Below are 15,991 nucleotides of genomic sequence, written 5' to 3'. Positions count from 1 at the left end.
CGGGAGTGGAAATCAGAGAATACGCAGAGTTGTGGGAGGTGATTCAGCTGCAAGCAAGAGACACCAATGCAGATGATGAGATTACTTGGCGATGGACACCTAATGGAGAATACACAACAAAAAGTGCATATCATATTCAGTTCATTGGCCGCACCAGAACGTCATTGTTCCACCCAATTTGGAAGGCCAAAACCGAACCAAAATGCCATTTTTTCGCTTGGCTCCTACTCCAAAAAAAGATTTTGACAGCAGACAATTTGGCGAAAAGGGGCTGGCCACAAGACACGCTATGCAAGCTATGTAATAGTGAACCAGAAACGCCGACACACTTATGCAAAGATTGCAGTTTCACGAGAGCGAGCTGGGATAGACTCATAAGTTGGCTACAAGTTGGGAGTCTACCACCAACCACGGTTACGACCACTCTGAAGGGGTGGTGGAAAAAATGCAGAGCTGGTTTTGACAAGCATAACAAACCTTTCGTCGATGGCATTATCATTTATTTTTGGTGGAATATTTGGAAAGAACGCAACAGAAGAACCTTCAATCAAGTATCAAAGTCAGAAGAGGAAGTGGCCCTCCTAACAAAAGAAGATTTCCAGCAGTTCAGTTTAGATTTTTCCTAGTTGTTGCCCCCGGCGCCCCTATTAGTTGATTTGTTTGTTTGGTCGTTAACCCCCACGGTTTCTTTATTTTTTTTCCTTTGTTGCAGTGAGTTGCGTTCCTGGGGGTTTTTGTTTTGTTTGAGGGGGCTCTTTGCTCTCTCTTTTTTTCTCATCTTCTAATAAAAATTCGGCAAAACTCTTGCCGTCCGTTCAAAAAAAAGAAAAAGAAATGGACCTGAACAATACAATGGCAAACCGGACATGGATGCATTCATGTACTAATGGTCGAGTCGGTTCCAATGGGGAGCAGCATCATTCATTCTGCAACGGATCGCACGATCTGCTCCGGTTCGTGCGCGGTGATGCGACGGGCTCCAGTCTCCACTCACTCACGCGTACACCTGCGCGGCCGCGCCGCGCCCACCATTCGGCGTCGACGTCGACGGCGACGACCGGATTTGGCCGCCGGTTGAGGCCAGACCGGCCGGTCGCCACTGCAGCGTCCCTGTCGCGTACTCCTCCAATTGCGAAATGCGTATCCCTCATTCCAAATTGGGCGCATTTGTCTGCGTGCGTGACTCATGCCGCCGCACCTCCAGGATCTTTTAAAACTGCATCGTGCTGCAACTTTACCCGAGCACTGTATTTTTTTTGTTTTGTTTTGTTTTGTATTGTTTTTTGTTTTGTTTTGTTTTTTTTCTTTGCTGTGGCTTGGCTTGTAACCTGCTGCTGGGCAGAAGTAGCGTTTCCAGGCATGCTGCACATCGTCATCAGGACGATTTCCTCATCGGTGAAATCTTAGTGGAATACTCTTTGCACCCATGAAACCGCATGGACTTGGACGAACACTCTTGGAACTCAACGCAGCTAGCAAGGCATCTTAGATGTTACACTGTCGTGTTATTTATGACGAACGAAGGGATACTCCTGTTCACTTCTCCTCGCTCGATCGGCGTCCTCTTGCTATATATAATGCAGACACCAATTTTGGTGGTTCTTGTTTTTGACGGACCACGCATATGGAACTTGGCAGCAGGTCCCTGGATAAGCACAATAAGCACTTGGTGAAGATGCAAGCTAGTTACAATTGACTCATGCCAAGTTCCATTGTGTAAATTTTGTTCCATTTATGCTACAACCGTACTGTTTTGAATGGTATGAATCAAATAAGTTTTGACACTGATTTCACTATGGCAACGGCATGAATAAGAACAAGCTCTATTCTCAACAGGAGTCCAACAAAGGAACAATTCTAACTAAATCCCTTTTTAAGAAAAACCATGAGTCTAAATAGTACAAAAGCAAAGGCAAATGTCGAAACAAAAATTACCAAAACAAAAAAAATCAGGTGGGGGGACGCTCCCCCCCTGACCCTCAAAAAAAAAAACCAAAACAGCACAAATCTAGGTTTCCGAAATTTCAATCAATCTATAGCCTCCAACATCTGATATTTTATTTGCAGGAAATGGCGTCAAGCTTCTGGTGTCCTCTGTGACAGGAGGGTGCCACAAAAGCTAAAAGGTAAGTTCTATAGGATAGCGATTCGTCCGGCGATGTTATACGGTGCTGAATGTTGGCCTACAAAAAGGCGATATGTCCAGCAACTGAGTGTGGTAGAGATGCGGATATTACGGTGGTTTTGCGGGCACAAAAGGAGGGATAGAGTCCAGAACGAAGCTATTCGGGAAAGGGTAGGGGTGGCACTAATTGAGGAGAAACTTATTCAACATCGGTTGAGATGGTTTGGACATTTCCAATGGAGGCCTCCGAAGGCACCGGTGCGTAGTGGGGTGCTAAAGTGTGCTGATAAGGTAAAGAGGGGTAGAGGTAGACCTAAACTGACTTGGGACGAGTCGATTAAGAGAGACCTTAAAGATTGGGATATCTCTGAGGAGTTAGCTTTGGATAGAAGCGCTTGGAGACTAGCTATCAACGTGCATGAACCATGACTTTTGTGTCTTTTGGGTTTTATCTCTAGCCTACCCCAACTCGCTTGGGACAAAAGGCTATGTTGTTGTAGTAGTAGTTATAGTTAATTTACACATAAATTACAATTATTTTTTGTGTAATATTTTTTCTTGATTCCTTTTTTTGTGTAATATTTTTAATAATGATGATGAATATTATGGTGTCAAAGACTCATTGAGCCATAGATCTTAAAGTTGGAGACAAAAAAAAATCAAACGTTAAGAGTCCAAAACAAAAAAATCTAACACCATAATATTATTAATTAAAAGGAACTGTACATATTATTTTCATATGATAATATGTATTTGATATTGTATATACTAGAGTATCAAATTGAAATGTTAGTTATTGCACATTCTCCCATCACACGACCTTTTTTGATTTGAAAAGGTAATCTGGAACGCGTACTGCTTATACGCGGTATATCCATTGAAAGGGATAAGCAACATGCTTTATGAAATTTATTAATCGCACATTGTAAAAGTGCTAGGCCTTTTTTAGTGGAAGGTCCTAAAATTCTGACCAAGCTTAGCTCTCAATCACGTGGTAATTGATACTCCCTCCGTTCTTGTATATTAGGCGTTTATTAGGCGCCCGTCCATTTTCTGCTTTTTTGTTTTTGTAGGGCGTCGCTGCGTCGGTGTGTCTCGGTACTCTCTGCTCATTTAATCGCGGAATGAATTGGCCCACGGAAAACGAACAGCCCTCGAATGCATATAAATCCCGGCCCTCTGCATCCAGTCCACCTAGTTTTTTTTCTTTTCTACTTCCATGGCTAGCGCCTCCGCCGGAGCTGAAGTTTGCTCCAACGGCGATGAGGTCGTCCACTACGGCGGCAACGGCGACCAGATCATCCACTCCGATGGCAACAGCGACGGCGACGAGGTCCTCTGGTCCGACGGCAATGGCGACGAGGTCATCCGCTCCGACGGCAATAGCAACGGCGACGATGTCCTCCGCTCCGGCGGCAACGACGACGAGGTTATCCGCTCCGACGGCAACGACAATGAGGTCCTGCTCCGGCAGCAACGGTGATGAGATCGGCGACAAGATGCTCGTTGTTGAAGATGATGGCAAGCTACCGGTTCGCACGAAGGAGGATGAACAGGCAGCACAAGCTCTCGTCCATCTAGCTTCACTACCCATCGACGTATTCATGTCAGATTTCGCCCGGCATGAAGTTTACAAGAATTGGAGAAAGAGGAGTGGAGATGAGAACGTGAGAGCTGGACAGGCTATTTATACACATGTTTTCCATTTGCTTTGGCGCAGATTGAAAAGTGTAGATGCAATTCAAAATTTCGGGGCAGAAGACAGATGCGATGAGCACGGGCAGGGAAAAATTGACGATGGCGAAAAAGAATTTGGCGGTTGGGCCGGCAATGTTTTTCTGATGGAAAAAATGGTGCGGGAATTATTTGTCGTGGCGTTTTGGCAACCGACGGGACGCCATGCAGCAATTACTCTACGGTGCCTATGTTGCATGCAGCCATGCAGCAATTACTCTACGGTGCCTAAACTTCGCCGCGTTTAAAGCCCGTGCGTGCGCTGAGAATCGCTCTTGGTTCCAGTGTTCCGTGGCCGCGCGCCTAATAAACGAGAACAGAGGGAGTAATACTTAATTGTGTATGCCTAACCAGATTATGGATAACATAGCTGGAGGCTGGAGCAGTCAGAATATACAGGCCAAAAGATACTTTCCACTACCTGCCTCCCCACACTACAAAAAAGAACTCCAATGCCTGAGGTGTATTCCTCAAGAACTGTGGGTGGTGTTGCCAAAACATCGCGCCTGATCTTTCTTTTCTATCTTGAAAGAATCAACTTCTAGATGTTAATGATTCGACTCATTGCTTTGCTGATTGGGAATTATTCATTGTCATCTCAAGTACATAGTTTTGACAGAGACATGTCTAGATAATGTTGAAACTAATCCATATCTAAGGCAAAATACAATGTTTCCTCCATTGTCGCGCCCGGCATGAGATACAAACAACCGACGATTCTCCATTTCTCTCTGATATTTTTTATCACCTTTTGTTTTCGTATCAATCGACTGGATGTCATCTAGAGCTAGGTTTTCCGGTGTTAGTTTGAACCTTCAGCGTTACGTTTATGCTGATGCCGTTTCCTTCACACTTCCAGTGCTCGTCAATCAAAATCATATATGATATCGTTGTCTAACATTAAAAATTAAAATTCCACACTAGTTCCACTGATAAAACGAGTGAAGAGAGCAGTAAAATCTGATGGAACAACAATATGCTCATCACTTCATTTTTCTTGGCAGGTTACCCTTTTCCTTTCCAGGTAAGAACGAAGTAGCAATGGACACTGGATAGTAGCACAACTGCACAAGCATTGCCATTGAATTGCATTGGGATAGTCGGACAGAGCAGGCTCAATCATCATCCATGCCAAGTGGGTGATCGACCCTCTTGATTGGAATGGGGAATCCTGCCACCAATTACTCTCTGTCATTTGTCTCGCCCCACATCCAATTCAGCAACCCATCCTTCAGAAACAGAAAAAAAAGGAGAAGATTGCAGCTCGGAATCCATCAGTGCCTATATATACCGGACGCCCTCCGGTGCGACGTGCTCGTCCTCGTCCAGCTCCGTAACCACCGGACAGAGCAGAGCACGCGCCATGAGGACCACCACCAGGACTGCGCTGCCGCTCCTGGCGCTGGCATCGGCGCTCTGCCTCAGCCTCGCGCTGCTGCTCCCCGGCGCGGCCGCGGCGAGCAAGGCCCGGCCGCGGCCGCGGCAGGGTGACTACCTGAACCGCCTGCGCGGGTCGCCGGCGTCCGCGCGCCAGTCGTGGCAGGTCGAGTCGTCGCTGGCGGTCGCACCGGCATCGTCGCCAACGGCCAGAGCGCAGCGGCACGCGGCGCCGGTGGTGGCGGGGCACAAGGAGGACGACCGCGTGGACCGGCTGCCGGGGCAGCCCGATGGCGTGGACTTCGCGCAGTACGCCGGGTACGTGACGGTGGACGCGGCGGCCGGGCGCGCGCTGTTCTACTACCTCGCCGAGGCCGCCGGCAACGTGTCGGCGGCATCCCGGCCGCTCCTCCTCTGGCTGAACGGCGGGCCCGGGTGCTCGTCGCTGGGGTACGGCGCCATGGAGGAGCTGGGCCCGTTCCGCGTGAAGAGCGACGGCAAGACGCTGTACCGGAACCCGTACGCGTGGAACAACGCGGCCAACGTGCTGTTCCTGGAGAGCCCCGCCGGCGTGGGGTTCTCCTACTCCAACACGACGGCGGACTACAGCCGGAGCGGCGACAACAAGACGGCCGAGGATGCGCTCCTGTTCCTGCTCAACTGGATGGACAAGTTCCCCGAGTACAAGGGCCGCGACTTCTACCTCGCCGGCGAGAGCTACGCCGGCCACTACGTTCCCCAGCTGGCCCACGCCATCCTCCGCCACGCCGCCAAGGCCTCGTCGCCGGTCAACCTCAAGGGCATTATGGTAACCTGGCAGTAAATTAACGAACCAACTAATTGGCGTGGCGTGCCGTGCCGTGTCGTGTGGGTTGATGAATGAACAACGACTGATCGATGCGTGTGTGTGCGGTGAAGATCGGGAACGCGGTGATCAACGACGGGACGGACACCAAGGGCATGTACGACTTCTTCTGGACGCACGCTCTCATCTCCGACGAGGCGGCGGACGGCATCAGCAGGTACTGCGGCAACTTCAGCGCCGGCGTGTCGGACTCGGACAAGTGCGACGCGGCGATGTCGGAGGCCGACGAGGCGCTGCAGGACATCGACATCTACAACATCTACGCGCCCAACTGCCAGTCCGCCGGCCTCGTCACGCCGCCGGTCACCGCCTCGGTGCGTACCTGCCTTGATTAGTTGAGCTAACATGCAGTCGAAGCTATGGCATCTACTACTAATAATGACGTGGCTTGGATCTTACGTGACATAATGTGGGGTGGTGGCTGCTGCAGATCGAGAGCTTTGATCCGTGCACGGATTATTACGTGGAGGCCTACCTCAACGACCCGGACGTGCAGAGGGCGCTCCACGCCAACGTCACCCGCCTCGACCACCCCTGGTCGGCCTGCAGGTGCACACCGCCCCGCCCGTACAATCTGAGGAATAATTTCATGTTTTGCCCAAACTGGAATTAATAAATTTAATTCACTCCACTCTAACCTGAATGGTGTTTAAATCTACGGTCTGTTTGGAACACAAGAATTTCCAAACAACCAAACGGGGACTATTTCTATTTGTTTAGCACATGATTTATTTGGTCCAACGAATTGAAATACAACGTAGCCATCCACGTGGTCCTGTGGATCTCAAGTTCACAAATCACAACAGCTAGCTAGGCTACGGCCGGCACATGCGTCATCGGCATCGTTCATTGGTGCCGTCGACCGAAACGACATCTCCACTCACTGCTGGAGAAGTGGAGATATTTTCCCGTTGCTTCATCGTGTCCCCAATCTACTGACCTGACTAATGGCTGCACAACCTGGAGTCAATCAATCATTCGTTCAGGCAAGCCTTGGCTTACGGCATACGAAATGCACGCCGAGTTTTCACGTTAGGCTTGAGCTGCTAGGTTCCTAGGCCAAGGGTTCTGAAGTTGGTTTTAGTTTTATAAACTGATTTTATTTGACACCGTAATTAGCAGTCAAAGTCCGTTTTAGAGATTTCTAGAGAGTAACCAAACGAGACCTATGGATGGCATTGGTAATTGGGATTAGGTCCGTGCCAAGAACAGGCACGAAAAAAGTGATCATCTAGCTACCCTGAATAATTCGCCACGTACAAGTACACTTTTTATTTTGTTCGTAACAGTATGATAATGCGGCGCTATTACATACGGTAGGTGCAGCACAGGAACAACGCAAAAAGGCAGGTGGTTGCATGCCCGATTGCTCGCTCGATGCCTTCCAACTTTCACCAACTGCGAAACTTGCTCCGGTGAGTTGGCCAAGCGTGCAGAAATCGCCTGCTGTTCCAGCTCCTGTAGAGATTGCTTCCCAGCAATTTTTATATGTTTAGCACATGTGAAGGCAAGGATCGCATGGTCACTACTAGTTTAGGGTTTCAGATTTGACCTTGATGATTCGTAACAAGATCCGATATCAACACCTTCGTGGTTTTCATTCATGTCATCATGGCGTTATCCAACGCACATGACGAGCCCTCATTTTCTCCATGTTCTTTGGGGTTTCGATTCTTTTAGATGCATGGACCAGCGTACTCCACATCGATCTTAATCCCTGCAGCGCTACGCATATGGACCTTGGAAGTCTATGATGATTGGTCCACTTGCTTCCAGCCCATCCTGCAAGAAATTATTGGGCCCATGTGCAAACGCAGTCATCTGCGACAAACAAATGAGATCAAATATTATCTTCAAACTGTGGCGTGTGTGTATTTATATTTAACGAAAATATTAAATATGTTAATCTTTTTTTGTTTCAGTGAAGTCTTGAGGCGCTGGACAGACAGCGCCACAACGGTCCTGCCTATCATCACGGAGCTCCTGAACAACAACATCAGGGTCTGTGTGTACAGGTATGGGCAACAGCTTTCAGATGCTTCAGTTTCACTGATGTTGAATTTGGATTGGAAATTGAACTGTGTGGATGGGAAGTTGTATAATCAGCAAGATGTCACTGATGCTTTTGCAGTGGTGACACCGATGGGAGAGTGCCGGTCACTTCCAGCAGATACTCTGTCAACCAGCTCCAGCTCCCAGTTGCTGCTAAATGGAGGCCATGGTTCAGCAGCACTCAGGTGCTCACCACTTCCCTCACATGTTCACCGCAACAAGAAGCAAACATATAAGCACAAAATAACACTAAACATCAGTAGCTAGCTAATAATATAACTATAAGTGGACAATCTCAATTCATGAAGAAAGGGCATGGAAATACTCTGGTCATGATTTCCGAAAACCTTTTTGGTTGGAGTTTGGTATCATGAGCTATAGTTTTTTTTTTGTGATGATCTTCTCAATCTTTTGAACCCAGGGTGCTGGAGAGGTGGGTGGCTACGTCGTGCAGTACAAGGGCAAGGAAAAGGGCAGCCTCAGCCTGGCAACCGTGAGAGGAGCCGGCCATGAGGTCCCCAGCTACCAGCCGAAGCGAGCGCTGGTGCTCGTTCAGAGTTTCCTTGCAGGCAAACCGCTCCCTGACTGCAAGAAATGCGAACAGTCTTAGCATTCTGAAGCATAAAGAGTGCATCAGCAGCAACACGATATGTATCCATTCCATTCAGCATGAGAGAAAGCGAAAACGAATCATGTTAGAAGATAGAAATATACGCACCTCCTAGATCATGTAACTGCAAGTCTGCAAAGGCTTATATAGTCACATAGAGAAATCTCTACACAAATGAAACCTATCAAATCTGAGAAGTAACCACCAGAAAGTTATGCTGCAAAACTGCTGCTTATCACGTGTTACAGATATCAATCAGATAATGAAATTTAGGGAGCATATGTACTAGTACTGCCAGGAGATAATATAACATCCGTTCCATGATTTAGAAGTATTAAAGAGCCTGTGTCTCAGAAATCACACCCAGGCATTAGTGAAAGCACTTCTTGCAGAAACAAAGAATTTCACTTCCACAGAAACAAAATAGAGTATTCCTTGAAAAAGGCCAATTTCTTTCTCCTAATAACAAATTTTCTTCCTCGAATCTACCAAGCAATTCTTTTGTGCTTTCAAGACGATACAAAAATGAGAGAGAAAAAACAGTGGTTGCACAACACATTGACACCCTGATTCTTGCAAGATTTGTTAAATATAAATGCATGCAATGGCATGCTTACTATATCTGGATGGCCATAACAATGGTGGCAACATCGCGTCATCTGATCATGTATAAATCACAATAATCCACAAATCTTGTGGAATGAATCATCCTATAGTTTATTCTTCCCCTTGCCTCTCTACGGTTGGGGAAGCTGCACCTGTCAATCCTTGCATCTTTTCGCAGGCAGTCAATCCTTGCATCTTTTCGCAGGCATAGACATAATGGGAGTCAGGATCCTCTGGAACAAATCCATCAGGGAGTCTACCCCTCTCTGTCAGTGGAACAGGATCCAATACATGCCTCCTTATCTTTCCAGTGAACCCAGGTCTTGCTGCAATACATTAAAATAGCAACGATGAAGCCAGCATAAAAGTACAGTTATTTTTGTTTTTTCAAACTCAGCTATCAGTTTTGATTTATCATTCTAATATTTATCCTCTTCCGAAACACAATGAGGGGTAGTATGGACCACTAATTCAGAATCAAAATACTAAATGTTGCACCACAGAAAGCAAACCAACAGAAGCAAATCTGGAGCACTTTTGTTTTTCTAAAAAAAGATCTTATTCTTTGAGAAGAATATTACATGAGGGAATCAGGTTGTAAGACTGATACGGGAACACCATTCTGTTACTTGGGTTCAAAGCACCTTAATTGATAAACTAAAAACATGGAAATTTGGCATTGTTCTTCTATAACTCTTGCAACACTCCAGAATTCGATGAAATGAATTATGCATGTTAGTAGCTTCATGTAACGGGACAGAATATTCCCGAGCAAACAGAAAAAAAGAACAAAGCCTTCGCCTAGGCATTGTACTGCAATACAAAAGGAAAAGGAAATTGCCATAATATACAAGATTTACTGTCACTCTCACAACCATTCTGCCAAGAAAGGGTAAAAACTAAATTTGAGTTTCATACGTACGTAGAATGTAAAGTACAATCTTCCAATTGCATCCTGATTGATTCAAATGAGGAACACTCACTGATGGATCACCATATGTTATCTATAAGTTCAGGCATGAAAGTTGATCAGAATATATATCAGGGGTTTAACAAATTAACGACGGTTGAGGCTGGACTGTGTATATACATATAATAAGAAGAGGAATGGAAAATAGTCTAGAATTCAGTCCCCAAATCGTCCTCAACAATACTACTCAGAGAAAATGTACACGGCTTACCAAAATAAAGACACCGCCTGGTTTAAGAAGCCTGCAAACAAAAGTAAAACTGATAAGGCTACAGGAATGTTGAAATTAAACAGATATCTTGGTGCAGATGAGACTGCAGAGTGATACTTCAGAAGGGCAGCAAGACACTAAAAAACCTGTCCACTTCCAAAACTATCTGAGCTGCACTGAGAGGAGCATCCACACCACACTAGAAAGCAGCAAGACCTCAATGTTGAAGAAGTCCAGAAATAAGCAAAAGGACACAGTCACTTATGTTACGTACTTACCATCAATGAGTCCAGAGTACCTAAGAATTGAACAAAGTTAAGCGAGTGAAATTGCAATTGAATGTCTGCAATTGCCAGAAATATAACACCACAGAAGAATGCATACCTTTATCAATTGCACAATCAAATGATTCATCAGGAAACATACTCATATCTCTGACATCCATGCGCAGGTCTGCAAGTCATAAGGATATCAATCGAAGGTAGATAACATCTTCGAACAACAGCAAAAATGATAAGACAATCAAGGATACATTGCAGCTGCGGAATGTTGAAATATTTCTTTCTCATCATCTCAACTAGTTGGGATCCGAACCGCCGGGTCAGGACACCGACACATACTGTACATATCTGTATTTATATGTCCACAGAATCGTGAATCTTTGTTGACCACCATCAGATTAGTTTGTATAACTGAAGGTGTTCAGCAATATGCAACATTTATGCCTGCCTGCCTTTTCTATTCTCCTTTTTTTAGTTTCCTTACCCATTCAACCTTGTTGCTTCTTTATTCTTTTCTATTCTCTTTCTCTATACTTTTTTAGAGGTATAAATCACATTTGTGTTCTGTGCCTAGTGTTTTTTCATGTATTTATAGAAGATTAGACGGGGATAACAAAGTTAAGAATTATTTATGCTATTTGATTCCTCACACGACTAAGTCCCTGATTTTTCCCAATGCTTTACTCTTTATCCCAGCGATTATTACTTGTATGGAACTATTTGTATGCCCACATAATCATGAATCTTCGTTGACCACCATCAGATTAGTTTGTATAACTAAAGTTCTTCAGGAATATGCAACATTTATGATGATAATCTTTGTTTGGAGAAAGCATTGATTCTTCGGTGGATATTTCTCTCACATTGATTGGCATGCGTATTCATTGGCCCACACTGACAATCATAAAGGTGCCGATGGCCTTGCAATAGATTGCAATATCTGAAACTCTATGCATTGTCATTATTTTTTTTCATCCCTATCTTGATGTTTGGTCGCTCTAGAAGAAATGGATTGATTGAGTTCGGCAATGATTTTGAGTAGAATCCAGTGTGCTTCATGCATCTGTATGTACTGCAGGACGTTCTTGAGACTCGAAAAGTTGTGATTTGGAATCTAGGGCTAAGACTATGGTGGCACAGTAGTGCAGGGCGTTCCGAAGATTTTTGAAAGCAATTATCTCTTTCTATAGTACAGACACAATACAACTATGGTCGCGCAGTCACGCTTATGCTGTTGTCATTTCTTTTTTTGCATCTTTAAAGAGGGTTAATGCGAGACATAGATGGTAACATGAGTTTTTATGTCATGCGACCTCTATATTTAACTTTAGTTGGATACAAACACTTTTGGGTAGTTTAGAATATTGCATCTTCACTAAATTAGACATGGACTCTGCCAATTTAGATGGCTAGATCTTCATTAAATCGAATAGTGTAAATCCTATACACAAATACTATGTAGATCTCCATTAAATTGGAGTATTTATTAACTTTATTTGGCATGAAACTCAAATTTGGGTATTTATTATTGCATTGGACCTATACTATTTATTTAGCTATTTTCCTTAATATGCTTCTTAATAACTATACACATCAACAATAATTTTTTGTATTCTAGTTCTTGCATTTATCTATTTATTAGTCATATTCAATGCCAATTTTTTATATTTTAAATATTTAATTTAGCTATTCGGCTAATATCATTTTTTATCGAGTGCTAATGCTATTTTTTTATAATTTTATAATTTCAAATTTGCCTATTTAGTATCTTTGGTTAAGTCCTAATTTTCTTATTTTTAAATTTCAAATTAAGCTATTTACTAATCAAATTCGGCAAGAACTCTTTGTCATGTCCTAATTTTTCTTAATATTTTAAATCAGAAATTAGTTATTTTTAATCGTATTTAATATGGACTCTTGAGTTATATTGAACCGTTAGATCTTCATAAAATCCAACGGTGCAAATCTTTCTATTTTTTAGATTAACGTGGGAATTTCTAGACCCTCTCGGCGAACGTGGTGACTTCTTTTGACACTCCTTTAATAATATAATAGATCACAACCGAAGAAATGTCAATGTTCACAATCTCCACATAACCATCGGTGACCATGTCCTCGGACATAACTACAGACAGCAGCGCAAGAAAAGGAAACCAGAATTAGTCAATTTGGAGGGGGTTACTTTGAGATTGTTGGAGCCTAACTTGGCAAGCATAGACAATCAATTATAAAAAAAAACTCTACCCGGGGCGGTGTGAAAAGGCCCCACCGTTTTTTCATTAAGAGGAAGCCTAAGCGGCTTACCCGGGTAGAGAAACCCTCCGAACCCTGGCCCATGCCTATGAGGGCCAAGCCTTGCGGCGAGCACAGCGAGGGATTTTTTTTTTCTCTCAGCAGCCTGAAATTCGCTTCTGATGAGAATCGAACTCAGGACCTGCTGAGAGCGCGACGCTACCGGGCCCGGACTAGCCAACTGGCCGCCGGACCTTTCGCACAGACAATCAATTATAAAGCTATGTATTTTCCTAAAAAACAAACATCCAGGTACTGGTTCTAGATGATCAGCTCTGCACTTAACACAACAAAAATAGAAGAAACATTGATCCAGCCTCATAGACATGGGGCATCAATAACAAGAGATGGCATTCACTATTTCAGTACACAAGTGGAACGGCTGTAGAACAGCTCACAGCAACAAAATTCCATTCAGAGTAAACTGTTATCGAGGGACCTTTCAGTACACAAGTGGACCTATCACCACTAATGCTAAAACGTTGACCAACTGAGAGAATGACTTGCTAAAAAAGAACTTGGGGGAAGAGAATGACATTGCCCGGTTGTCATGATGATATGTAAGCAAAGATACAAAAAGAAGCGCGGTCGAATCACCAGTTAGTCAAGGGCACATTTTCAGAAACTATTGCGTGGCCAAACCCAAACAGCGATTTCTATTCTATCGGTGTAAACCCTACAAGTACAGAGGATCACCATCCATTCCCAGCTATATGAGCAAAAGAAGAAGAACAAAAAAGACACAACCTTTCTACTTCGGGAAGAGGGGAATTCAAAAACGAAGCAACGGTAACTCCACTTGTTCGTGCAGTCCTACTACCATACCAAGCAAGTGCAAATGATCCAAAGCAGCAAGCAGCGAATTAACCGCGACCGATAGCATAGGAGAAAGAGGAGCCGGTTTGCGTACGAGCGGAGCCGCATCCAATCATGAGGAGCCGGGACGCCGGCGGCGCGAAGCGGCGGACGAAGGGGCAGAGCGCGTCGTAGCGCTGGTACCAGTCGTACGGCGCGCCGCCCTCCTCGACGTACCGCGCGTCCCAGTACTCCGCCTCCCCGTAGCTCAACGACCTTCCCCCGCTCCCCTCGCCCTCGCCGTCCGGCCGTCGTCGGGCGGCGGCGGCGACGACATCGCCGGGGAGCGTTGCGTGGGGGCCGGAAGCTAGGAGCAGAGGCGGAGCGGGCTGCGCGAGTGGGGCGGACGGGGAAGGTAGTAGTTGGGGGTGGGAGGAGCATCGGCATCGGTGCGGTGCTCCCTCCCGCCCCCGAGCTTGGGACCAGCCGCCCCCGCACGTCGCCGTCGTCGCCTGCCCAGTTGCTCCTCCAATTTTTAAACCATTTCCTGATTTTTTTGAGATTTCTTTTCTTTGGGTGCTGTGTTACGGCCTCCGTTCCGTTTTGGTTGGTACCGTGATTCTGTGGCTATGCTTTCTCCACCACTGCCCGCTTGTCCCCACCATTACGGCTCATTTTTCCAAGCATTTTATCAAACGGGTTGTTGTCAGGTGTCAAGTGTGAGCACGTGGGCGCTATGGACGTACGTGACAGGTAGGAATTTCGCGTGTATTTGGTTCTCCGAGCAAACCTCCTTGTTTAAATCCCACAATTTTACACCAAAAAATATCACATCGAATATCTAGGGACACGTATGGATTACTAAATTAAATATATTTGCAAATATTTTTGCACGGATGGATTGTAAATCGCGAGATGAATCTAATAAGCCTATTTAATCCATGATTTGCAACAATGATGCTACAATAACCATCCACTAATTATAAATTAATCATAGATTAATTGAGCTCATTAGATTCATCTCGCGATTTATAACCCATCTGTGCAAAAAGTTTTGTAAATATACTTTATTTAGTGCTCCAAAATAGTGAGATCCTCTTTCAAAATTTTACGCCAAAAAGTAAACACACCTAATTCTAAAAATTTTTCTAAATACCCATCGTATCGAATCTTCAGACACATACATGGAACATTAAATATAATTTTAAAAAAATAATTAATTATATAGTTTAAATATGAACGAATTGTTAAACCTAATTAGTTCATAATTAAATATTAATTGTTAAATAACAACAAAAATACTACAGTATCAAAAACCTAAAAATTTGACGAACTAAACAAGGCCAGCCTCGCCTGGCAGTTTCAAGAAAATCTGGAAACCAAACAGTGAACACTTGCTTGCTAGGGCGTTGCTCCTACGAGCTAGATTTAGATAGCCTGGCTAAGCAATACCCGTGTGAAAAAGGTAAGGTATTTCTTACTTGTAAAGTACTCCACTCTACAAGTAACAATACCTTATACTATGAGGATTTCGTGTTCCCAATAGGCTCATAAATGTGTGTTAGTATAAGATTTATTAGACCCCATGAAAAAAAGAACCGAGGATACGCCTTTTAGCTGCAACGGACGGTGGCCCAGCTCGACAACGGTTAACGAGAGCTTGCAACGAACGCTCTGTGCTGAAGAACGGGGCAGAAATAGAGTGCACCATCGCGACAGCACGAGATCTCTGGGGCCACGGGGAAGACGACGAGGGGCCGGGCCGGGAGGATATCTTGCCAAATGCAAGGGCACGGGGATTTTTTTCATTTTTATATTTAAAAAAAAATAAAATTTCAAAAATATATGGCGGATTCGAAAAATTTCAAAACTATACCCCTGTCGCTCCCTGCCTGGGCGACAGGACCTAAATGTAAAAAAAAATTACATTTAGGTCCTGGCACCCGTGACGCATTAAACAGCGAACTTGTAAAATCGATATAAAATTGTAGAAAAATCGGAAAAATACAAACTCAACTGTTTTGGATTCTATGAAACAAGATCTACAACTTTTGTTATATAAAGGTTTTCATT

At 44.6% G+C, this 15,991-nt stretch overlaps 1 protein-coding gene, 1 long non-coding RNA gene and 1 pseudogene across 2 annotated transcripts; 1 reads left to right on the top strand and 2 right to left on the bottom strand.

The window, feature by feature from the left end:
- Positions 1–5,000: 5,000 nt before the first annotated feature.
- On the top strand, positions 5,001–9,087 carry LOC120662053 (serine carboxypeptidase II-3-like). Its single transcript, XM_039941131.1, has 6 exons — positions 5,001–6,044; positions 6,155–6,415; positions 6,532–6,650; positions 8,024–8,116; positions 8,233–8,338; positions 8,575–9,087. The coding sequence occupies exons 1-6, from the start codon at positions 5,223–5,225 to the stop codon at positions 8,761–8,763; spliced, it is 1,590 nt and encodes a 529-aa protein (XP_039797065.1). The 5' UTR covers positions 5,001–5,222; the 3' UTR covers positions 8,764–9,087.
- Positions 7,275–8,025, bottom strand: LOC120662056. Its single transcript, XR_005670177.1, has 2 exons — positions 7,654–8,025; positions 7,275–7,559 (listed from the first exon to the last, which is right to left on the bottom strand). It is a non-coding gene; the product is annotated as an uncharacterized LOC120662056 (long non-coding RNA).
- Positions 9,088–9,171: 84 nt separating the features above from the next.
- LOC120662054 lies at positions 9,172–14,382 on the bottom strand (annotated as a pseudogene).
- Positions 14,383–15,991: the final 1,609 nt, after the last annotated feature.

The sequence above is a fragment of the Panicum virgatum genome, chromosome 2N (genome assembly GCF_016808335.1).
Source record: "Panicum virgatum strain AP13 chromosome 2N, P.virgatum_v5, whole genome shotgun sequence".
Lineage (NCBI taxonomy): Eukaryota > Viridiplantae > Streptophyta > Magnoliopsida > Poales > Poaceae > Panicum > Panicum virgatum.
The sequence above is the reverse complement of the archived record's forward strand: the minus strand, read 5'-3'. Positions and strand labels throughout refer to the sequence as shown.